The sequence below is a fragment of the Heterocephalus glaber genome, unplaced genomic scaffold (genome assembly GCF_053883595.1).
Source record: "Heterocephalus glaber isolate CG9 unplaced genomic scaffold, H.glaber_assembly_v1.0 deba00001463, whole genome shotgun sequence".
In the NCBI taxonomy this organism is placed as follows: domain Eukaryota; kingdom Metazoa; phylum Chordata; class Mammalia; order Rodentia; family Bathyergidae; genus Heterocephalus; species Heterocephalus glaber.
The window spans coordinates 18,741,726-18,766,363 of record NW_028258310.1 but is presented as its reverse complement, the minus strand read 5'-3'; the positions used below and the strand labels follow the sequence as shown (position 1 = coordinate 18,766,363).

Genomic DNA, 24,638 nt, shown 5'->3' with positions numbered 1-24,638 from the left:
CCACTTAACTACTTTCCTTATCTTTCTCAGATTCTATGACCACTTTCTCCTTTCCTCATGGGATCCTACCATCCCTCATTTTCCTCATTCTTTCTGATCCCCCCCACACCCCCAAATGGCCTGCATCCAGACAGACACAAAGAGCACATCCAGGGCTCAGAGAGCACAGAGGAACACAGGGCTGGCAGGCACATGGCTGCAGCAGGCACAGTACTCACAAAGAACATGGACAGGGTCCTCCGGTTGTGTAGTCGGCGCTGGGCACATGTAGGTTGGGGATGAGAGAAGGGAAAAACAGACATAGTGAGGCCTGGCAACAGGAGGTAGGGGTGGAGGCTGGGGGCACAGAGAAGGTGGACAAGAAGGTCACTGAGAGCAGAGGGGAGTACCAGGCTGGCAGGCACACCACTCCTCCTGGAATTTGACAGGGTAAGGGCAGGGACCAGATAGGGTCTGGGGAGGGGCTCACCAGGGTCTGATTGGCAGAGAGGAGGATGGCTCCACTGTCATCCCCATGGATGGGCAGCAAGGGCATAGTGCCAAACTTCTGACGGGCAAGGTCAGAGGAGGAACGTCGTCGTAAGACCACTGGCTGCTGGTCATCATGCTAGTAAGATTGAGAGGTTGGCAACAGTGGGCTTGGGAGGTATTGAGTGGAGATATTGAGGGAGGTATTGAGAGAGATAAAAGACCCAGCTCTCAGCCTTTTCCTTCCCTCACCTGAGCTTTAAGGATGCTGGTAGTCCAATCCCACATCTCATTCTCATCAGTGCAGGCCAAGTAGCTACAGGGGATCAAAATGGAATTAATGGAGAGAAGCGGTCACAGCTATAGGGATGGAAGAATGGAGGAAGGAAAGGAGGAGAAAAGAAGACAGGGAACTAGGCTGGGCCAGAGAAGAAGCCCGGATGGGAGGTACTCACAGATGCATCTTCTCCAGTATCAATGTGAAGCCCCACCTGGAATACAAAGGGGAACAATGATGGGGTGACCCTAAGGCCAAAGGGATGATGGCAGGAAGGCCCTAGAAATATGGGTCGGGAAGAAAACTCACGGTGTTGGAGGCTTTAACTTCTTGCGGATTCCCAGGTAGACCTTGGCACTCCCCAGAGGCCACTCCCGTTCTGGTTTAGAGCTCTGAGAACATGAATAGAGTTGGTGAAGCTGAGAGGTGAGAGAAGGTTGTGGTTAAAAGCTATGGAGGAGGGCCGCGGATTTAGCTCAGTGGTTCTGCTGCCTGACTCACAAGTGCAAGGACCTGAGTTCGATCCCTGGTACCAAAAAGAAAAACAAATAGCATTTTGCTGGGGATTTAGCTCAGTGGTTCCGCTGCTTGCCTCGAAAGCATAAAAAGCCAAGTTTGATCCCCAGTACCAAAAAAAAAGCTATGGAGGCCCAGGGATTTAGCTTAGTGGTGCCTCACCTGCCTTGAAAGTGCAAGGTCCTGAATTCGATCCCCAGTACCAGAAAAAAAAAAAAAGCTATACATGCATCTGGGTATGTGACCACAAGGTATGGGGCAAGGTCCAGGAATCAGACAGGTGGTGGGAACATGGGCGGCAAGGGCAGAGGATTGGTACCCTCACGGCTCCTGCTACATGGTTACTCAGCAACCCCTCCACTAGCCACAAGGCCTCACCCTCTTCTCTTTGAGCAGCAGCAGACAGCGGCCACGCAGCAAAAAGAACCTCTCCTGGAAGCGGCTTCCCAGCAAGCGAGGCGGCTCCTCACGACACCGCAGTAGCCCCACCCGTGGGCTCTCTCTCCGGACACCTGGGCACAGAAGGGCAATGCTGGGTGGAGGGCCCTAGAGAAGAGCCTGGGGGAATGCTGGGCTCGGGAAGGCTCACCTGTGAAAAGGCAGCCAGCCTGGGCCAGGGAGACTTTCCTCAGGAGCAGGGAGGCTGAGCAGGGCTCTGGGAGCTGGCACCATTGCAAGGCCTGCTCTAGGACCTTTTCCTTGGGGTGCAGCGGCCTCTCTGAAAAGGCGAGATGGGGACAGATGTCAATCAGAATATCCATCCAAAGCCTGAAGTGCCCAACTCATCTCCCACCAGTCACTTATCCATTCATCTATCAACTACCCAGCCACAGACATTTACTTTAGCACCAGCTCTATGCCAGGCACTGGGCTGGCCCATGGGTACAGTAGAGAGCACAGCACACATCACCTGCCTTCACAAAGCCACAGCCTAGTAGGGGAGCTGGCTACAAACAGGTAGGCAAGTAAAAGGATTGTAGACCAGTAATGGCTTTGAAAGAAAAAACAGAGTAGGGCCGGGGATTTAGCTCAGTGGTTCTGCCGCCTGCCTCGAAAGCACAAGGTACTAAGTTCAATCCCTGGTACCAAAAAAAAAAAAAGAAAAAACAGAGTTAACAGAGGAGCAACTCAGGTAGGCTGGTCAGGCAAGGCCTTTCAGCAGTTGCATTTGAAGATGAGACTTGGTGATCTGAAGGACTGGGAAGAGAAAACCATGCTAATAGCATTACAGTATCATATCTTACATGACAAAATATAAAAACAAATTCTTGGAGAATTCAACAGCCAGTGTGGCTGCAGCAAAGAGGTCAAATAAGGGGCTGGGGATTTAGCTCAGTGGTTCCGGCGCCTGCCTTGCAAGCGCAAGGTCCCAAGTTCGATCCCCAGTACAAAAAAAAAAAAGAGAACAAATAAGAGAATGGGTGATGTTAAGAGATGAGATCTCAGAAATAACCAGGGGCCAGACATTCAGGGTCTGTGTGCCATGATAAAGACTTGGAATTTTAAATCAATGGGAAACACTGGAGGGTTTTAACCAGGGGAAGGGCATGATCTGATTTACCCTTGAAACCTTCATTTGAAGGCTATGCAGAAGATTATAGGGAGGCAAGAAAACACTAGCTCTTCCCTTTCCGGGGCCACATTTTTTGTTTAATTTTTTTTTTTTTTTCGGTACCAGGGATCGAACTCGGGACCCTGCACTTGCGAGGCAGGTGGCAGCACCACTGAGCTGAATCCCTAGCCCTTTTGTGTTTTTGAGACAAGGTCTCCCTTTGTAGTTCAGGTTGGCCATGAACTATGTATTTTTTTGGTACTGGGGATCAAACTCAGGACCTTTTGCTTGCAAGGCAGGCTCGGTGCCACTGAGCTAAATCCCCAACTCTTGAACTCACTATGTAGCCCAGACTGGCCTCAAACTCGGCAATCCTCCTGTCTCAGTTTCCCAGGTGCTGGGATTACAGGAGTTAGCCACCATGCCCAGCTGGGGCCACATTTTTTTTTTTTTTTTTTTTTGGTACCCAGGATCGAACTTGGATCCTTGCGCTTTTGAGGCAGGCGGAGGAACCACTGAGCTAAATCCCCGGCCCTTGGGGCCACATATTTTATTGGTTAATTTTGGGAGGCTGAAAGAGTATGACGACTTCGACTAGAGCAGTAGTAACAATGGAGGTGGAAAGAAGATATAGATTTGAATAGAACTTAGAGAACTAGTTGGTGTGTTTGGTGTGAAGCTGAAGGAAGAATTTCCAGAGGGCCTTACTAAACTGGATGAATTGCAGGGCCATTTAATGAGTTGGGAAAAACTAGAAAATAGCCAGGATTTCTTTTTCTTTTCTTTTTTTTTTTTGGTACCAGGGATCAAACTCAGACCCTGTGCCTGCAAGGCAGACGGCGGAACCACTGAGCCAAACCCCCGGTCTGGCCTGGATTTTTTATTAGGGAAAGGGGTCTAAGAATTGAGATTGGCCTTACGTGTTTTAAATTTGAGATACTTGTGAGAAATGGAGGTGTCAAGTAGGCAGCTGGATACATAAGTCTGGTGCCAGAGGACAGGTTTGGGCCAGAGATTAAAAACATGGGTGTAGGGTGGAGGATTTAGCTCAGTGGCACCACGCCTGTCTCAAAAGCACAAGGTCCTGAGTTCAATCCCTGGTACCGCTAAATAAATAAATAAATAAATAAATAAGGGTGTCAGCTTATCAGTGGCATTTAAAGCCATGGGACTGAAATATATCCAAGGAGAAGTATAGGTGGAGAAGAAGAAAGGGCCCAGGGACCCCCTAACACTTGCAGTCTGTGAAAAAAGTGGAGAAGCCTCCTTTGAGGTAGAAGGGAAATCAAGAGCTTGTGAAGTTCACTCAAGCCAAGAGAGAAGACTAATGAGAAAGGCGTGGGTCAACTACGTTGAATGTCTCCTCACACAGATGAGTAGGATGTCCACTGTATTTGGTACGCGCAAGTCATTAATGACCTTAACCACATGACCACAAAACACATGCGCTCAGATACACACACATGCTATTACTCACCGAGCTCCCCATGCTCGAGAACCTCAAACATCACCCACAAATCTGTCCCTGCTGCTGTCCCTCGCATCTCCAGTACTTGGTTAGTCAGCTCCTCGGCAGTCAGTGTTGGGGACACCTGAGATCAGGGCAACAGCAGAGAACTCATGCTGGTCGATCTGCTAGCCCTGTCCCCCACCATCCCCTCCTCTCTTCAGGCTCCTCAAAACTGACCTTCAGGGTGACACAGTTGTCTGGGAGCTGCTGCTCTATATAAACCTCCATGATGAGGTCTCCAGCCTGGGACAGCTGAGGGAGGGAAAAAGGAGGACACAAGAGGATTTGAAAACGCTGAAGTCAGGGGATTCCTCATTTACCTCATATATGCCGACCCCCAAAAAGGTCTCCTCCCAATCCTCACCCCAATACCACTTGGGCTTTCAAAAGGGAAAACTCCAGGAGTGGTGGAATCACATCTTTAGCAGCATGTGGTGCTATCCAAGGCAGTGGCTGGGAGGACACGTTTGGAGTCAGACTGTCTGGCTTCCAACTCTGTCACTCACTACAGTGTCACCTTGAATAAGTGACTCTTAGCCTCAGTTCTTTATTTGAAATAAAATGAAACTACCTACTCCATGGAGTTATAGGATGCTAAAATGAGATTAGAGGTGTCTGAAATGTAACAAGTCCTCAGCTGATGCTGGCCATTGTAGTTGTTATTCTCATTCAGTCTGATTTTACTCTTTTTTTAGGTACTAAGAGTGAACTCAGGGCCTTCACATTGAGGTACATTCCCAGCCCCTTTCATTTATTTTAAAACAGGGTTTCACTAAGTCCCTAAATTGTCCAGGTGGAATTTGAACTTGCCATCCTAGTGCCTCCACCTCCCAGAGTGCTGGGATTACAGGCGTGTGTAACTACACCTGGTTTGACTTTACTAACTCCTCCTAGGATCTCTTACACTCAGAAGTGAGGTGCTGTCGCAATCATTTTATAATGAAGAATGCTTATGGTGGAATGAATGGAGCAAACCCTAACAAATCAACTGTCCAACACACTTTCCTCCTTGGGTTCCTCCTGTCTCTCCAAAAGCTGAGGGTCAGTGTGCAGAAGGACAGGCTGAAAAGGAAACTTCAACTGTACAGAAGGACAGCTTCCTATCTTGATGTCCCCTCCTCCCCAACTCAGGAGTCTAAGGTCCGGGCAAGTTACCTGTACATCCTTCCAGGTGGTGATAAGATTGACCTCCAAGTCAATCTGAGCTACCTGGTCAGAATCAATCTGTGAAAGAGCCAAAAGTTGATGTGGGAGCTGCTGGGAAAGAAAGGAAGGAGGGCAGACCTCAAGAGCAAAGGGGATTTGGATAAAAAAGAGGGTTGGAGGCCCAATGAACGAAGAGCCAATGGGGTAAGGATGAGGGGAGTGACACTATGAAAGAAAGAGGCCCGGGGCTCTGTGAGTGGTTGCTGTGGAGAGGGCCATCAGAGGGCTGGGCTAGCGCTTGTTGGGTCTCTGAGTCCTGCAGGAGATAAGAGGGGTTGTAGGTCAGGGGTCAGGAAAGCCTTACATCAAAGACAAAGACGTAGCAATCAATGAGCTCCTGCAACACCCGCACCTCATGCTCCCCACGCCCGTCTGTCTGAAACACACTGGGTGCAAACAGCAGGGCCAGGTTCCGAGTGCACATCTGGTTTAGAGCTGCACACTTCTGCACCCTGCAAGAGAGGTATCCCGGTCATGAAAAATGCAGGTGGTACTTACCCCTTCACCAACGCATATGTTCATTCCTCGAGCTGTCTGCCAGGCCCTAGGCTAACCACTTGGGATACAATAGTAAGACACAAAGAGCTTGAAGTCTTAGAGAGTGGGGGGACCATTAAGGGATGGGTGACTGTAAATATAGTAGGTACAGCAAACTTTTTATGTAAAGGGAACACAGTAAATATTTTAGGTTCTCAAGCCACATAGAAAACATAAAAATGAGTGGGTGTGGCTTTACAGTTTATGTACAATACTTTATTTACAAAAACAGACAACAGGTTGGGTTTGGCAGTGGACCCATAGCTGGCCAACCTCTGTAATCTGTATAACCAGAATAACATGGCCCAGGATTCACTCCAATTCACTCAAAGGCCTCTCCCACCAATAGACTGATAAAAGTCTACATCTTGTTTATCTTTGCATTTCTTATATCTAACCTTTATCTGACACAGAATAATAAAACAGAATAGTATTTGGGTTTTTGTTGTTGTTTTGTTTTTGTTTTTGTTTTGGTACTGGGGATCAACTCGGGTCCTTGAGCTTGCGCAGCAGGCAGCGAAACCACTGAGCTAAATCCCCGGCAAAACAGAATAGTATTGAGTGCTAACAGTTTCTAAAGACTTACTACATATCAGGGGCTGTACTAAGAATTTCACATGGATTATCTCTTTTAACTCTCAACTTGTGAAGAGGATATTATTTATTACATCATCTTTTTTTTAGAAATGAGGAAGCTGAGGCTCAGAAAGAAGAAATAACTCACTCAAAATCACACTGGTAGACTGATGGAGCCAGATTAAAGCCTAGGTCTGCCTGACCCCAAAATGTATTCTCTGAACCTTTATGTTATGACATCTTCACTTAACAACTGTTTATGGGATGAATGAGTAAATGAATGACATTGTAGAGTTTGGGCTGAGGTGCAGGAGGAGCCTGCAGAGGGCCAGGCCATACTGACCGATAGAGATGCCCAATGAGAGCAGCCAGTGTGCGGCGGTTGACCCGAGGCAGGCAGCCAATGACTTCTTTGTATTTCTCCAGGCGTTGACTCTTCTGGGGTAGCTCTGGTGATAGAATGGAGGCGGGTTGGAGAGGATCCAGGAAGGGAGATTAAGGGGCTGGAGTGCAGGAAGAGATTTCTAGAGAGACAAACCTAGGATGAGTGTATCCCTGTCCTGTTCCCAACCCCCCAGCCATCATTATCTCCCACAGTGGTGAGTTTTAGGGCAGGGAGCTGTCTAACCCCACAAAAGAGCCTCAGGGATTCTGGTGGGGGAGGTGGAAATCCTCAGTTGGGCCTTGGGTCATAGGGATCTTGGGAGTACCAGCAGCCTCCCTCCAGCGAGGCAGCAACCGAGCACAGGTCACAGGGTCATCCAACTCTCGGAAGAAGCGCTTCAGTGTGTCAGTGACATCCTCCACAAAGTGCTCCCCTGGCCGAAGCTTCACTGAGCGCGCATCCCGCCGGAACTCAGCCAGGAGTCTCAAGCTGCGGCCCCGGGCGCCCCCCTTTCGATATACACCTTCCAGCCGGAGCCCTGAAAACACCCAGCAGTTGTGTAAAGACTGACCGTCACCCACCCAGCAGCCCATCTGTGGCCCTCCTCTGGGTTACGTGGCTGTAGGAGGAGTGGGCGTTGTGGAGAAAGAATTCTGTGCCTCCGTGGTCTTGACTCTCAGCTTCTTGTGCAAGTCTTCATCCTCAGAAAGTCCTTTCATGACTTCACTACCATGGACCACCTCCCCCATCACACGTATCTCTCACTACCTTTGTATCTACTGATTGAATGATTTTAATTGGGGGAGGGGTATTGGGGATGGAACCCAGGGCCTTCACACAGAGTTACACATCTCCAGCACTTTTTAAATTTTTTTTATTTTGAGACAAGATCTTGCTAAGTTGCTAAATTGCCCCAGCTGGGCTCAAACTTGCAATCCTCCTGTCTCAGCCTCCCAGAGTGCTGGAATAAAAGGTATGTACCACTTCACCACATTTAATTATTTTTTTTTTAATTTTTTATTTTTTTGGTACTGGGGATTGAACTCAGGTCCTTCTGCTTGCGAGGCAGGCAGCGGAACCACTGAGCTAAATCCCCGGGCCACCACATTTATTTTTAAATTGTACTCTGAAATCACATTCTAGCTGATCCGCATTATCTACAGATTCTGTATTTCATCATTTACCCGCTCACTAAAATTTACTTGTAACACTAAAACCAGTAAGTTGTCCCTTGCTACCCATAGGGGATTGTTTCGGCACTCTTGCAAAATAACAAAATCTACTACTATGATAACAGTGGTATATGAATAGTTGTCATACTGTCTTTTGGTTCTTATTTTTCCCCCTTCCCCTGCCCTCCTTTCAACCCTTCCATCCCTCCCTATTTACAAAGACTTTGTTTCCATTTTTTCATTTTCTCATATTAATCCCATTCCCTTCTTTCCTTTCCCCTACCCCTCCCACTTCCCCTTCCCCGTTGCCCCTTTGCTTCCTATTTCACATTATCTATTATACCTTTTAGTCCTTATTTATACTTTCAGCTTCTCACATTAGAGAAACTATTCAGCATTTACACGTGTGTCCTATTTATTTCACTTGAGTATTGCCTCAATGTGCATCCATTTAGGTATAAATGTCGCTAATTTCTCATTTTTTATGGCTCCATTTTATTAAAAAAACCACATTTTCTTTATCCAGTCTCCTGTTGATGGGCACTTGGGCTGCTTCCAAGTTTTAGCTATTACAAATTGTGCCGCTATGAACATGGGTGCACATATATCACTGTGGTATGATTCTTTTAATTCTTCTGTTGATTGAATACATGGATGCAGAACCCATGGATACAGAAGATCAAGTGCACATCTGGTGCTTCCACGGTCATCTGTGAAATGTACAGACTAAGGAACACTGAGGCCACTGCCACCCACACATTCCCAGTTAAGGTCTCAGAGTGTAGAAAAATGTCTTTTCACAGTGTATTCAGTCACATTTTTGTGCTTTTTACTTCACTGTTGAAACTGGCACCCAAGTATAATGCTGAAATGCTGCCTGGCATTTCCAAGTGTGAGGATACTGCGATGTGCTAATTAATTCAGGTATGAATTATGTCTCTACCGGTACTGAGTTCAATGTTAATACATCAATTATATATATTAATAAGGTGTTTTTATACAGAAAAGTACATAAAACAAGGTTCCGTACTGATCGGCTGATGTAAATGCAGTAACCAGAAGTTCAGAGGAACCTAAACCTGTATCTCCCTTGGGGCAATGATTCAGTACTCACTAATTAAGTGTTTGCAGTGGCTTTATAGAATTTAACTCCTGCAAATAATGACAGCTGATTATATTTGTTTTCTTATTACCTGTCTCTGCCACTTAGCCTGTGTGCTCTGTAGCCCGCCTCCCTTCACTGCCAAATCCCCAGTGTCTGGCACGTGGCAGCAGCTCAACAAATATCTGTCGAATGAACATGGCAGAGTGGGGCTTGGGAGGGGAGGGATGGCCGCCCGCACTCTTTCTCCAGGGCCTCCTCACTGCCCTTGGACTGATCCCTCTGAACACAGCGGGGCTGATAAGAGGACAAGGATCAAGTGAGTGAGTGCAGGAAGTCACTGAATGAGGCCATGGCCTTGGTGTGGAGAATGAATTAACCACTAGCTAACAGAACTCTTTGTGGGGTCATGAAGGTGTCTTTTTCCCCCTTCACTGGTGTGTGTGTGTGCGTGCACGTGCACGTATTATAGTCTGAACCCAAGGCCCCATATCTTCCTTAGTTTTCTGTGGATTTTTCTTCTCACAAGTCCAGCCTCCTAAAGGAGAGATAGATTTTCTTTGGCCCTTACTTAGACTGCAGAGGTCAAAAACTCAAAATAGAGGTCAAAAACTCACAAAGAATTCTGGGAACCACTTGAATAGCTGACTTTTTGCGCCTAGAAAATCGTTCAAAGCAATTCTGCTCAGACCTTCAGATATTTTGCCACCTGCACAGCTTGGTTCTTGCCTCAGTGCTGCCCCCTCTCTGTGCGCCAGGGCACTACATCCCTAGTCACTGCTCTCACTCCCTCCATACCCCTGCCCCAACACCAGCTACCTCTGAACGTCTACTACCTGCCTGGCCCTACACCAATGGTTGACATGCATCATCTCACTGTCACAAATATGCTGAAAATTGAGGACTGTGAGCCTCATTTTACAGATGAAGGAACTAAGGCTCAGAAAAGCTTTGGCAAAACTCAGGAGGCCAGTGGGTGTCATACTGCAGTATCTGGAGGTAAAGGTCTTTCAGGTGATTTCCCCCCAACTCTTACTGCGCCCTTGTTCTCCACTCCTTCACCCTCACTGGCTCAGTGTCAACCAATGGCTACTCACCATGCTGGGTGACAAAACTGATGCAGGCATCCACGATGATGGGTATGTCACCTCGGCTCATCTGCTGCTCCTGCAGCCCTGTGCCTCCCCCACCAGCAGCCCCCTCGATGGCTGCATTCCATGCTGAGAAGTCCAGCCGGCCCTCCCCCTGCAGATACAAGGTCCTGGGACCCAAGAGGCCTGAGTCAGGGGCAGCTCAAGGGTCCTCTTGACTGAGAGGCTCAGAAGTCACCAGCAGGGGGCAGCAACATCCAACCCAGATGGTCACTGAACTGGGGAAGCAACTTTACGAAAGGAGGCAGCACGCCACCCCCCCCCGGGGGGGGGCATAGGTACCACAACAGTGGGCTGGGCTCCAGAAAAGGGGGTCCAGGGTCAAAGGCAGGAGCAACATTTACCTTCCTGTCTCCACCAGGACCAAATGCTCCTTTTTGTCTGGAGTACTAGCTGCAGAGACCACACCTAGAGGGAGAATCAATGGAAATTATCATTACTGTCATCTTCAGCATAGTGACAAGTATTAACTGCTTAAGGTATGTAGGGGTAAGGCTAAGAGCCTTACAAACAATGTTCCATTAAATCCTATAAGTTAAACCTGGCACACACCTGTAATCCCAGCACTTAGGAGGCTGGGACAGGGGGATCACTGAGAGTTTGAGGCCAGCCTGGGTTACATAGTGAATTCAAGGCCAGCCTGAACTACACAGAGAGACCTTGTCTCAAAAAAAAAAAATTCTATGAGTTAAGTACTACTATCTCCATGACACAGGTGATATTGGTATATTACAGCTCAGAAAGTTTGGTCTCTGGGCCGGGGATTTAGCTCAGTGGTTCCGCGCCTGCCTTGAAAGCACAAGGACCCAAGTTCGATCCCTGGTACCAAAAAAAAAAGAAAGAAAGTTTGGTCTCTGATCTCCAAAGTCCTAAAACACTACTCCATCCTCTTTCTCTTTTAGCAGGGAGGATACCCAGTTCCCTCTCCCAGCTTCCAACCAGTAAGTGACTCCAAATAATAACAATGGCATTTATATGACCTTTATTGAGTACTTATAAGATGCTTCCTGCAAGTCACTGTGGTAAGGGTTTATATGGATTACCTTACTGGAACCTCAGTGTAATCCTTTTAAGAAGGTCTCATTATATTGCTCATTTTAAAGATGAGGAAACTAAGACACAGAGAAGTTAAGTAAGTTATCCAAGATTACACAGGCAGGAAGCAATGGCGGTAGAGTCTAAATCAGTGCAGTTCAACTTCAGAGTTTGTGCCTAAAGTCACTACATTCTACTGATTCCTATAGCAATTCTCAAACAAAAAGGTCCACTCCCACCCACCCTATGGCCACCCTTCAGCCTTGTCCCCACCCGTGCTCACTGATCTCCTGTAGGCGCCGTAAATGCACCATGTCCTCAGAGGCTGGTGGGCCAGGGCCTGGCGCTGGACACAGGAACAGGTGGTCACCACGAAGAAGGCCAAACGCTGACAGCCAGTCGCCAGGCGCCAGGCTCGTGTGGGAGGGGGAGCGCAGCCACAGGCGGCCCAACCGCTGCAGCCCAGGTCCCAGCAGCTGGTGACAGCTCAGTGGGGAGAACCACTGTGGAGACAGGGGGGACAGGGAAAGAAGAGGGTGGGGTGAGCGTCAAGGCGGGGAAGAGTGAGCAGATGGGGAGATACCCCTCCCCAGGGCAAGTGCTCCCCATGCAGCAAGCGGTGTCTGAGGCTCACTTGAAGGCAGCGCTTCTCAGACTGCCTGTGATAAAGGACCAGGGGTTTTTTCTTTTTTCTTTTTGAAGCAAAACATTTATTGGTACACCTTAGATAGACATTCATCACAGGAAATTTGTAGTAGTATATATCTTGCTTTTTTTCCCATTCCCCTCCTTTCTTTTTGACCCCTCTCCCCCTCCTTATTTACAAAAACTGTTTCCATTTTTTCCTTCTATTCTTCTATCCTCTTGTCTCTTCTTTCCTTTCCCCCTCCCCCCTTCATTGTTCCCCTTCTCATTTGAACATTTTCTTCTCATTTCCCAATATCTATTATACATTTTGGTCCTCATTTCCACTTTCAGTTTCTCACACCAGAGAAACAATGTGATGTTTAATCATGTGTGTTCAATTTATCTCACTTAAGAGTATGGTCTCAAGGTACATCCATTTAACTAGAAATATCTCAAGCATATCCTTCTTTATGGCAGCGTAGTACTCCATTGTCTAAAAAAACCACATCTTGCTGGGCATGGTGGCACACATTTATCTATAATCCTAGCGCTTGGGAGCCTGAGGCAGGAGGATCACCTCAAGTTCGAGGACAGCCTAGACTACACAGTGAGTTCAAGGCCAGCCTGAACTACAAAGTGAGACTTTGTATCAAAAAAACCCAAAAATTAATTAATTAAAATGAAATAAAATATACCAATAGAAATAAAACAAAAAAATCGTATCTTCTTTATCTATTCATCAGTTGATGGGCATTTCTTTCTTTTTTAATTTTTTTAATTTTTAATTTTTTGGTACCGGGGATTGAACTTGGGTCCTTGTGCTTGGGAGACAGGCAGCAGAACCACTGAGCTAAATCCCCAGCCCTCTTTCTTTTTTTAAAAGTTCCAATCTGTCACTGACCAATACTTTCATTAAAAACAATAAAAATGAATTGCCAGGGGCTGCAAATGTAGCTCAGTGGCACCATTCCTGTCTGGCAAGTGCAAGGTCCTGAGTTCAATTCCTGGTACCAAAAAAAAAAAAAATTGCCAAAAAATTGAGATGAAAAGAACAAAGACATATAAGCCTTTAACTTGTACAATTAGATTCAACACATAAAATTACTCTGTCAAACTGCTATAAAAGATTTGAGATGCTCACTTTCAAATTCTTGCTTACCTGTCATGGACCATGACAAAGAGTCAGAGGACCAACACGGTGTGACAGTCTTCAGATTACACATTGGGCAGCACTACTTTAAAGGATGGGATAGACTCTTGGAAAGTGTAGATAAAGCAAGAGGAGACTCAGACCTGGCTGAGGAGGCCTCAACAGAGTCCTGAAGGGATACGGAGACAGTTAGGGTGAGGAGGCACAGGAGGGCTGGCAGAGTGCTCGGCAGCCAGAGGAACTGAACATTTCCTACAGAAGAGTGTCAGCAGCTATAGAGGTGGCTGGGGAGGCCAGAAGGTGGCCCTGAGACTTTGGACATAAGTCACTGGTGAGCTGCAGGGCAGCAGCTCGGAGAGTCCGGGCAGAGGAGGGTAGATGAAGGGAGGAAGGAGCAACTGCAGGTTGCACACGACTTTCTGAGAACCTGTCAGGCAGGGAAAGAGGGCTCCAGGGTCAAAAGTTGAAGGTAGAGCAGAATTTAAGGAAAAGCTGTTTTAGGATGAGAGAGATTGTCGTCATCACCATCATCACCACCACCATTAGTATTCCAACGCCCACATATGGAGTGTGGGGGCCTCACATGTCACTTAATCCTCACCCATGGAGGGTGAGTCTTTTACACCCACTCTGCAGACGTGGAAAAACTCCCACGGCTCAGAGTTGTAGGACTCAAATCCCAGGATGTCTGATTCTGGAGCCTGAACTTTGGATTCTGGGAACTGGGTCCAGGATGAAGAGATCGGCTTGTCTACGAGGGGAAAAGCTGGGAGAGATGAATGTAGCTCTGGGTCGGGGTCTGCTGGTGAACTGGAGGGCAGGAGTAAGGTAACAGGCAGCAGGGGCAGCTTCTCTCTAGGAAGAGGCTGGGACACAGTGAGAACTGGGCATGAACTTTGGAGACGGAGGCTTGGTTTTGAGTCCTGTGTTCTGCTACCTCTTAGCTCTCTTGACTTTGACTAAGTGACTAGCCTCTAACACTTAGTTTCCTTATGGGTAAAATATTAACAATTCTTACCTCTATGGGTTGCTGTGGAAATTAAATGAGATATTAAATGGGCAGTGTTTAACACAGGGCCTGGACAGAATAATGCTCAGTCAACCTTAGCTGCTTAGTAGGGCAAGTGGCTAGAGTGGCTACAAGAGTAAGAGAGGATGGGATGGGGGAAGGTGGGAAGAGGTAATCCAGGGGCTGTGGGTAGGAATCTCGGCTACCTCACCTTGCCCACAGCACTGATCCAGGACTCCAGGCTGTCAGCTCCATCTGTGCAAAAATGTTGGATCCTCCCTCCTGTGAGGATGAGCTCAAAGGAAAAGGGGAACCTGCAGAGAAGATAGTGTCAGGGAGGAGAATGAGGGACCATCAGGGGGCTCCCAGACTAGGAAGAGCACAAAGGGCTGTTACCTGTCGAGGTCACCCGGGTCGATGGGTGGGCGACTCACACCCAGACATACAACGTCCTGGGACTGGATGAGGCTGAGGGGTTCAGGGCTGCTTTCTGATGCAAACATTTCCAGAGCTGCTCCCAAAACGCACCACAGACGGGGAGGAGCTGAGTGGAAGAGAGATGGTCGAGGGGGCAGCAAACCTCTGCCCCCACCGTCACATATTCCATTGACCAGATATTTATTCTACACCACTGATCCTATGATGGGGTATTACAGTGAGCCCTATTTTGCAGATAGGGAAATCGCAGTTCAGTTTGAGCAGCTTGCCCAAGTAACACAGGTAAGTAGCACACGTGGTGTTTAACCCAGATGGTCTGACTTCGGAGCAAAGGCTCTGAACTATCACTCAATGCTGTCACCTGGCATTGGTTCCTCTTCCACCCCAGCACCACAGTACACTTCGGCACATGGCTCCACTCTCCCACCCCAGCCCTGTCATCCCTGTTGCTGTATAGTACACGCCTTTCCCACTTTCTTCCCATCTCCTCCCATCCCTTGGGTCTTACTAACCATCCCGGCCCCTCCGAAGGGGTGGGGGTCCAGCCTTGTTGCTGATGAGACTACAGTACAGGAAGCTGCTGTAAGTGGCAGGCACCACCACCTCATTATATACACTAGGGGAGGGATCTGCAAGGGGGAAAAGTGATTAGGTGAGGCCATGGCAATGGGATGGCCTCACCTCTTTGGGCACGGAATCCAATGAAGGAAGACCATAGCCTTGACTCCACTGGCAGCATGGCCAAGTAAACCTAGTGGGACTAGAACCCTCACTACCCAGGCTGCAAGAAGGTGGCAGGAGATGAGAAGCCTCTAGCCTGGTACTTGTCCACTGTCCCTCCCCACCAGCCAGCCAAGACAGTCAATTTGGGGTGGAGACCTGAGAGAATGGGGCATCCTGTGTTGGGCCAAGACCTGACTGATGGAGACCATGGTTAAGGTGACCATTCCTTTGAGTGATCAGATGGTCCTGAAGTAGATGAGACCTGACCTATGGGTTGACTGTGTCAGGAGGGGACAAGCACTAGCACCTGGCATATCCTGACCCATCTGATGACCTCAAAGTTATCTTGTGACCTTGGGAAATAGGCTCTGAGGGATCTGAGGGGTTGAGAAACATGCTAAGCTACTGGGACCAATGGACAATGGGTTAATTGGGGCCCTTGGAAAAACCAAAGCAAGGATTAGGGCAGAGAACTCTAGGAGGGGAGAGAGAGGAGGCACTGGGAATAACCTGGGGGTAGAAGGCCAGGCAAGCTACCACTGAGGGCTGAGGGGGACCAGGGCTCCTCGCCCTCAGTGACCTCAACATAGAGGAGCTGGGTCATGTTCTTCAGCAGGTTGGGTCCTGCCACAGCTGCACACAGTGCCTGCAAGGACGGAGGTGCCTCTATCAGTCCTAAGCTCAACTGGAGAGCCTTGGAACATCCTCTGATTACCAAACCTGCCCCCACTACCCATTTCAACTTAGAGACTGCTTGTCCCTCCCTCCATCATCCCCAAACTGTCCCTCCTACCTGGAGAAGCTGGCTATGATCTGGATACTGGGAATGGGGCTTCCGGAAGAGACCCAGCCGGTACTTTCGGGAGATGAATTCTCCCCGGGAGCCAGGGGTCGAATCTGGCTGCAAGCCCTCACATGGGGGTAGTGCTGCTGCCCAGAAGCGGTTGGCACGATCATTTCCCAGGACAATGAAAAACTGTAGGATGACAAGGGGCAAAGACAAGTGACCAGAGCTCCAGACATCCCAATACAAATCCTGCCCCCATCCTGGCTTTTTTTCTTTTCTTTTCTTTTCAATATTGGGTATTGAACTCAGGGCCTTCACACTGAGTTACAACCCTGGCCCTTTAAAAAAAATTATTCTTAATTTTGAGACAGGGTCTTGATAAATCACTAAATTGTCCAGGCTGGCCTTAAATTATGATTCTTCTGCCTCAGCCCCCGAGAGTGCTGGGATTACAGGTGTGCAGCACCATGCCCAGCTGGCCTTCTCTTGGATGCTCCCCTTCTTCCTCACCAGACCCCTCACCTGCACTATCTCATTAGTCCAGACGCTCGTGTCCAGCTTCAGGCTCTGCACCTTGGAGATCCCGGAACCCAGGGCCCGGTGCTGACCTGTTAGGGGGAAGGGACATGTAGCATTGGTACTCGGGACCTTCCTGGCCCGGCTCTCCTCCCTCCCCATTTGGGCTTGAGACTGCCGCCCTCACCGGCACACTGCTTGCAGATGACCACACCAAGGTTGACGGCAGCCCAGTCTGGGCGGGAGGCCCCACAGTCTGCACAGCGCCGGTTTGCCCGATTTGACCAGATCTTCTCAGCCACCTCGTAGTCAGACAGGGTCTCGGTTACTGCTTCCTGCAGAGCGGCCGCCCAGCTCTGCCGAGCGCCCCCAGACTCTGCTGTGAAGCTGAGGGGTGGACAGCCAGTCCGTGGGCATGGACCTCCCCCCGTCCCATCCCAGTGACCATTCCTGTGGGAGCTGCCAAAGGCTGCATCTGGGCCAGCCCAGACCCTCCCGACATGTTGACCTTGCCTACCGGACCCACATCAGTTCGTGTCCACTGACAATCTGCTGAGGTGGCCTCCAGTCCTCTGCACCCCTGCACCTCCCCCTTGCCTCCTACCAGTCCGGGCCCCACCTGAAGCAGCGATGGGGTGTGAGCAGGTCGAAACTCCGGCTCTTAGTCTCCCGGACACTGCAGCCTTGCAGTTCGATGAAACAGATCCCAATGCCCAGAGAGAAGGCCTAGTGGAGTAGGGGGTATGCGCTGTGAGAGGTCGGAATGGGCCAGGCCAGGCTCCTCAGCCCTCCTCTTCGCTCCTCACCTGCTCACTCTTGTACAGGGCCAGCTCTCCAGGGCTCAAGGCAGCAAACACCTTGGCCTTGTGCCCACGTAGCTCCAGCATGCTGGTACGCAGGGGTCGGGGTGGGTGGGGCGGTCGAGGGTAGCCCAGGAGGCGCTGCTCCTTCAGGCAGGATTGCAGTGTAGAGCACCACATGTCCCGCTGAGCTGGTAGGGGACAGGAAGCAGGTCAGTGACTGTGTGCTCACACAGCCTTCTGCCTATCTGACCTGACCAAGGGGCCCCAGCCCTCACCCTCACTCTCGGTGCGGAACACGAACACCCTCTGGACTGTGATGACCTGGAACTTGTTGTCCTTGCTGCTGCGGGTCATCTCAATGGCAGTCAGGGGGATCACACCCTTGGGGAAGGGGTCCTGGAAAGAGAAAGAGAGAGCACATGCATGACCTCTGGGGACAGAAACTGAGCCCTGCGCACTGAGTCCTTGGTCCACCACCAGCTTTCATGAGGTCCACACTCAATTCACAAGCAATGGTTGCAGGTGCTAAGCCAGCTACCTTGAATACTGACAACAGGCAGGTGTGGCCATTCCTCCACCATGGGCTTCCCTCCTTCCAATCCTGAATCTTCTTGAGCCCTCCCGCTCCCACTTTCTAGTCTCCACATAGCATCTCCAGTCCCCCACCTTGTCACTGCCAAAGTACATCAGACTCCTTCCATTGAACTGCACAAAGCGCCTCTGGAAGACATAGTTTCTGAAGAAGGAAAGAGCCAAGATCAGTTAGTGTTTGAGGATGCATGGCGTGGGGAGATCACAAGGTCTAGAAGCACCCAGGACCTGTCCTTCCCCATCTCTCAGCCTCCCTCTTCTCCCTTCCATTCCCAGCAGCCTCACCCCTGAGGTGAGAGTTTGTCTAGCCAGCCACTGAGCAGGGGCATGGGGCGGTCTGCTGTGGAGGAGAAGCTGGCATAGGGTGAAATGAGGTCATCACTGGCCTCCTCTGTGTCCAGGGTGGGTAGTGAGAGGATGGAGTCCCCAGGTAGCTCAAGGCTGGCATAGCCAGCATCTTCTCGTGCCTCCAGATCCTGCCTGCTGAGCCTTGTGGGGGCCAGGACACAGAGAGACACAAATTAGACCCAGTACCTTGGACATCATCTTTCTAATTTCTCTACCCCACCCACAGCACTCTGTAGAATGTCTGGAGGATACTAGATCTGCTTTTCGAACAGGGAATAGAGAGGTTGGGAGCCCAAAAGATTAGCATGGAGCTTCTTTCTGGAGCATATTTGGCGTTTGTTTGACCTTGGAATTTTAATGGGAAATTTTCAGTTTCTCTTTTCTGACCTTAGCATTACTTGGGTGGAAAAACTAGAGAAAGACTCAGTAGATGGCCTCCTGCCATGGCCACTTATAGCTAATGAACCTGTCTTATTTATTCTTTCTCCAAAAAGTTCTTGACCTTCTCTCCTTGGACCAAGCTTCCATCAGTTCTCACTGGGGGATACAAACTGTCTAACTGGTCACCTGTTTTCATTCTTACCCTTCCTCCCACAATCCATTCTCCCATAGCCACTAATGCTCTTTTTAAAAATGCAAATAAGATCCTTTAACTTCTCTGCATGAAACCCTTCAATAACGTTCCATTTGCACTTAGGCTAAACCCAAATTCCTTACCATGGGCTGCAAGGACTCACAGTGAGGTCCACAGCTACTCCCTGACCTCATGTTGTATCAGCCTCACCCTTGCTGACTTCAGTCCAGCTACATTTTTCTTCCTTCAGTCTGCACATTCTGCACATCCTTCCCTGCTTCCCTGGGCTACTCTTTCTCATCATTCAGGTCTTTATGTCATTTTCTTAGAGAGGATTTCCCTAACCTCTTTGAGTAGATTCCTTTGTTATTTCAGTGGTTCTCAATAGCATTGCAACACCTAAATTTTTAAAACTAGCAGTACATGGGCTTCATTACAGATGCTTAAATTTGAATCTCTGGGAGTCCGGCCCAGGCACCTGTAGTTTCCCAGGCTCTGGTACAGCTATGGTTGAGAACCACACCTCTACCTGATTTGTTTCTGAGTTCACTGAGAAGCTGAAGCAATCACACAAGAACCCCACAGATTCCCTGTGCCACATCTACCCAGTTTCATGCACATACTCTGGCTTCCTCCTGTGATGGTGATAAAAATTTCTGTCTAAAACCAGACCCTCCTCTGTGCTCTTACTACTCCTACTTCTCTCACCTACAAAGACATCATTCCAGACCTTCTCTCTCCCTGTGTAGCTAATTGTCCCTCTCCACCAGATCATTCCCATTCACTTATAAACATACATGACATTACATCCTATAAAAAGAAAATCTACTTGGCTCCACTTCCTCCATCAACAATCATTCCAACTCTCTGCTTTTCTCTGCAGAAAAACTCAACAATGTTGTTTATGTATTTCTATCTCTTCTCCTTCTATTCTCTTGGAAACCCACTCTGATCAGGCTTTCACTCCCAGGGACCACTACACTTTGCCCTTGTCAAAGTCCCCAGTGACTTCCACATTGCCAGTTCCAGAAGTCAACTGTCAGCCCTCTCTTACTCAGCAGCAGCCCTCTGGGCAGCACAGAGCACAGCCAGCCTCTCCTTCCTCCTTTTGCACTTTCTTCCTTTGGCTCTTATGATGTCATACTCTTCTGGTTTTCTTTTTCCTTCATTAGCCTCTTCTTTTTTTCTGTCTCTTTTACTGATTCTTCCTCTTCTCCCTAACCTCTCTATATGAGAAGTTACCGGGGCTCTGATCTTGGTTCTTGTCTCAGTTCATACTCATTCCTAGTTAGGTACACCCATCTAGATGCCCCAGCTTAGGCCTCTCCCCCAAACTCTCAACATGTATAGCCAATGGTCTATTGATCAGCTCTTTTGTTTTTTGTTTTTGTTTTGTTTTGTTTTTGCAGTACTGGGGATCGAACTCAGGACCTTGCACTTGCGAAGCAGGCAGTGATGCCACTGAGCTAAATCCCCAGCCCTGACCAGCTCTTTTGAATACAATACGCACTTCAAAATCAACAGGTTCTGGGCTGGGGATTTAGCTCAGTGGTTCTGGCGCCTGCCTTGCAAGCACAAGGTCCTGAGTTTGATCCCCAGTATCAAAAAACAAAAACAACCAAAATCAACAGGTTCAAAAGAACTAATCTAACCCCCACCTCCCACCTACTTTATGCAGTCTTCCTCATCTCAGACCATGGCAACTCCGTGAACTCTCAGTTGCTCAAAACAGTTCTGTCCAACATAAATCAATGTAAACCAACATGTAATTTTAAACTTTCTAGTAGTGGCATTAAAAACTTTTAAAAAGCAGGTGTAATTAATTTTAGTAGGATATTTTATTTCACCCAATATATCCAAAACATCAATATTTTAGCATGTAACCAATATAAAAGTTACCAAGATCATTAATATCTGCATCTATTGCTATACTCATTCAGTATTTCTTTTGTTACTAAGTCTTCAGAATCTGGTAGGTTTTCACATACAGCACATCTCAATACTGGCCACATTTCATATGCTCAGAAGTCACTTGTGGTTAGTGGTTGCCATTACAGGACAGCACAGGCTCAAACTAAAGCTCTCAAAGTCATTCTCAACTGCTGTTTTCTTCTCACACCCCAAGTTAATTTGACAGTTTACCCTCAAAATATAGCCACTTCTCAGCATCTCCATTTCCCATTCCTATACTGAGACCTCTCACCTACATTACCGCAATGACCTCCTAACTGGTCTCTGGTCCTTCCTTCTACACACCATTCCCAACACAGCAACAAATCAAAGACCCTCCAACGGCTCCCCATTTCACTTAGACTAAAAGTGAAAGTCCCTATAAGGTAAACCTTTAACCTCCCTGACATGATCTCTCCCACTCTACCCAGCACACTCACCTGCCCCAGCCAGGCTGCCGCCTCCTCTGTGCTCCAGCACCCCCTGGCACACGTCCTCCTTGAGTCCTCCCCCTCCCTGGGAAAGTCTTCCCCTAAAAATCTACATGGCTAATTCCTTCAACTCCTTCAAGTTTTTGCTCAAATATCGTCTTAATTTTCCAATAGCCCTTAATGAAAAACAGCAGTTCCCTCACTTTGTCTCCCAGCTCTCTTACTCTGCTCTTGTTTTTTTCCGTGGTACTTACACCATTTAACATGCTGTAAGACATAACTTATGTGTATTAACTATCTCCCCCACAAGCGCGGGGATTGCTATGTATACAGATCTCTCCTAAGCATCTACTTCTGGCATGTAACAGTTGCTCAGCAAGTATCTGCTGAGTGAAAGAAGGAAATATCTTCTAATTTTAATTATGTATTTATTTGTTGTCTACTTGTTTTGTGTCCTGTCTGCCCCACTGGTCACACCCTGCCTGGGGCAGCGCTGGGTCTGTTATAGTCATCTTGTATCTTCAGTGCTTGGCTGGCACATAGCGGACACTCGGTGTACATTCAATGAGTTGTACACATGGCACTGCCAGCTCAACTGCTCCTCAAGCTTCTCCTGTGCTCCCATCATGGTCCTCTTGAGCACTCACCTGTGTTCAGCCCTGTCCTGACAGACACCTCTGCCTTCTCTTCTGTCAGGGGTGCCTGAGACCCCCACAGGCTGGACACCATAGTACAGGCAACCAGGATCCATGATGTGCACTGGCAGGGGCAGAGGGGGAGGAGGGAGGGAAGAGGATATCAGGTCTGAAGTCGGCAGCCACTAGCCCTCTCCTGAGCCCAGGATAACCCACATACCTGTTCCTGTTGTGGGCCTGAGGGTAGGGGTGGGGGCAAGGGTGGGAGCAGCTGTCTGGGAGTTGTCTGGACCCCTGAGGAGGAAGGTGCATTGGTTACTAAGGGAGAGAGGAGGAAGAACTTCCCTCGTGCCCTTCTTCCCCAACCCCCTCTTCCGCCCCAGCATCAGATCCCTAGGGAACCAACCCTACTCACTTGTCCTGAGCTGCCTGTGGCCCCCCTCTTACGTCTAGGCCAAAGTAGATGGTATTGGGCATCATCTCCATGGTATTTAAGGTTGATAGCTGCTCGGTAGAGGATGTAGGAAGAGGAGGCGAACTTGAGCTGGACTCTGAGCTTCTGGGCACTTCTGGTGCCCAGAAGGTTGGGTTCAGCCCAGGCCTCTGGGGGGCAGTAGGACCACTGAGCCCACTAAACACTGTCCTGGGCTTGGGTATGGGCTTGGAAGGCTGGGACTGGGGGTCTGGGTTGTGGGGTGGCTCCATGGTACTATCCAATTTGGGATCCAGGGAGTCCTCCGCAGTGCCTGCCTGCAGCAGGCGCAGAATGCGTTTCCGGTGCCCTGTGGCGCTGATGCCCAACTGCTTCAGCTCCTGGTGGCCCAGGCCTTGGGCTGCACCTGCGGTAGCCAGGCCATGCTGCCGGAACGTGTCTGCATACTGCTCCAGATGTACCTTGGCCAGCCACACAGTGATGTCCAGGTCCTGAGGGGCAGCCATGGGGGCTCAGGCCATTGCTGGGGGGAGGGGCAGGGTGAAGGGAGGGCTCAGGCTGAGATTCCCCCTCCCTAGCACAAAGTGTGAGCCCTGGACAGGGTATACCAGCTTCCAGTCTTCCTCCAAAGAAAATGCCCAAAGGCCTGCGATCTAGAGGCAGAGCCTTCCTAGAATATTAGAAAGAACTTTCTCCTTACAAGACAGTCTCTTTGTGTGCAGCTGAGGAAACTGAGGCCCAGGGAGGGGCATCACAGCAAGTGATGCTAGTGTTGGCCTCCAAGTGCCTGCCCTCCCTGCATCTGGGTCAAAACTCTGCCCCTGCCTACTGCACATTCAAGTGAGTAGGCTTGGGACAAGATGCTAGAACCCTGCTGGGCAGGGAGGGTGGGGTGAGAAGGAGGGGAGGCAGAGCATTGAGGTGGCCAGATCCAGCTGTGGCACAAGGTGGGGAGAGGGACAGGCTAAGTAGGGGGAAGGAGGTAGTGACCCCACTCCCACTGGTTTCCAGAGCTGAGGCTCAGGCTGGACATCCTAATCCTGGTCATTCCCAGTTCCTCCTCCCCTTCCACCTATTGTCTCTCCTCAGACTTCCTTCCTGTCCCTTTAGCCTGGCCACCCCCACATCCTGCCTGCTTTGGTCAAGCTCCTCAGAGGGCTCTAACCAGTCCCAGTGTGTGGGGTCTGGGCCTGGACAGGCGCCACTTAGGGGATAGGAGTGGGAGGAGAACTGGGCCAGAGAGATGAGGGATCAGAGGCCAGGGGCAGACCAGGGTTTTTCTCCATCCTCCACCCACCCTGCATGTGTGTACACACACACCCTGTAGCCACTCGGCACACACCCACACACACCCGCTTTCCCCAAGCCTTCCTTTTCTGAGCCCACCTTTTCCCTGCCCATGACCTTGGGCTCAGGTCTCTAAATCCCATTGGGCAGCCTGATCTATTCCCTTGATTTATCTCTGTCTCCCCAGAGTTTTATCTTTGCCTTGTCCTTGGCCCGATCCCACTGTGTCTTCATCTCTACCTCTAAATCTGTCTTTGTCCTTCTCCTTGTCCCACTTTATTCTGCTCTCCCTCATTGCCTCTCTGTTCAGTTCTAACTAGGTCTTCAGGGCTATCGATGTTTCTGACCACCTCTGACCCTGGGTTTCTGGCTCTGCTTCTGCCTGCGCAGCTCTCTCCCAGTTGCTCCCTGTCCTTGTTGCTCTGCTACTTGGTCCCCGACTGTCCCAGCATCAGTTCTGGCCTCCCTCCGACTCTCTCTGGCTGGGTCCTATGCCCAAGCCAGGGCCAGGGTGCAGAGCCGCTAGCCGGGAGGTGCTCGCGGACTGGGGGAGGGGGCGGGGCGGGCGGGGCAGCTCCGGCGCCCAGGAGCGGGCAAGGAGGGAGGGAGCAAAGACGAGAGGGAAGGGCGGGTCGCGGCGAGGAAGGGGACAGGGGCAGGGGAGGCTGCCCACGCGGATGGGGGCCGGGAACCCACGGAGGCCCTGGACCCGGGTGATGGGGTGGAGTCTGGGCGGCAAGGGCCCCGGGGCGCGGGGGGTCCTCACCTTGCTGCGCGGCCGCGTTGCTCCCCGGTGCCCGCCGCGCCGTCCGAGCCCCAGTCCGGCCGCGCCGGCCCCGCCCCCCGCAG

General features: G+C 49.7%; 1 protein-coding gene across 5 annotated transcripts in view; it reads right to left on the bottom strand.

The window, feature by feature from the left end:
• The window catches only part of Arap3 (ArfGAP with RhoGAP domain, ankyrin repeat and PH domain 3), a 25,966-nt gene extending 1,328 nt beyond the window's left edge, over nt 1-24,638 (bottom strand). Inside the window, exons 1-32 of one of the 5 annotated variants that reach the window (XM_013075716.3) lie at nt 24,556-24,638; nt 22,485-22,993; nt 22,290-22,363; nt 22,082-22,193; nt 18,417-18,620; nt 18,207-18,276; nt 17,816-17,936; nt 17,544-17,728; nt 17,357-17,463; nt 16,925-17,124; nt 16,744-16,829; nt 16,228-16,410; nt 15,945-16,080; nt 15,224-15,340; nt 14,670-14,817; nt 14,485-14,587; nt 11,771-11,990; nt 10,797-10,860; nt 10,399-10,562; nt 7,353-7,565; nt 6,986-7,091; nt 5,834-5,981; nt 5,479-5,547; nt 4,501-4,575; nt 4,291-4,405; nt 1,851-1,979; nt 1,640-1,773; nt 1,055-1,164; nt 924-959; nt 721-784; nt 470-607; nt 219-257 (exon numbers count right to left, since the gene is read on the bottom strand). In XM_013075716.3, the coding sequence (XP_012931170.2) occupies nt 219-257; nt 470-607; nt 721-784; nt 924-959; nt 1,055-1,164; nt 1,640-1,773; nt 1,851-1,979; nt 4,291-4,405; nt 4,501-4,575; nt 5,479-5,547; nt 5,834-5,981; nt 6,986-7,091; nt 7,353-7,565; nt 10,399-10,562; nt 10,797-10,860; nt 11,771-11,990; nt 14,485-14,587; nt 14,670-14,817; nt 15,224-15,340; nt 15,945-16,080; nt 16,228-16,410; nt 16,744-16,829; nt 16,925-17,124; nt 17,357-17,463; nt 17,544-17,728; nt 17,816-17,936; nt 18,207-18,276; nt 18,417-18,620; nt 22,082-22,193; nt 22,290-22,363; nt 22,485-22,774 (3,960 nt within the window). In that variant the 5' untranslated portion in view covers nt 22,775-22,993; nt 24,556-24,638. Of the gene's footprint in view, nt 1-218; nt 258-469; nt 608-720; nt 785-923; nt 960-1,054; nt 1,165-1,639; nt 1,774-1,850; nt 1,980-4,290; nt 4,406-4,500; nt 4,576-5,478; nt 5,548-5,833; nt 5,982-6,985; nt 7,092-7,352; nt 7,566-10,398; nt 10,563-10,796; nt 10,861-11,770; nt 11,991-14,484; nt 14,588-14,669; nt 14,818-15,223; nt 15,341-15,944; nt 16,081-16,227; nt 16,411-16,743; nt 16,830-16,924; nt 17,125-17,356; nt 17,464-17,543; nt 17,729-17,815; nt 17,937-18,206; nt 18,277-18,416; nt 18,621-22,081; nt 22,194-22,289; nt 22,364-22,484; nt 24,529-24,555 lie in introns of those variants that run through there. The other 4 variants (XM_013075717.3, XM_013075715.3, XM_004854291.4 and 1 more) reach the window with 4 other exon arrangements.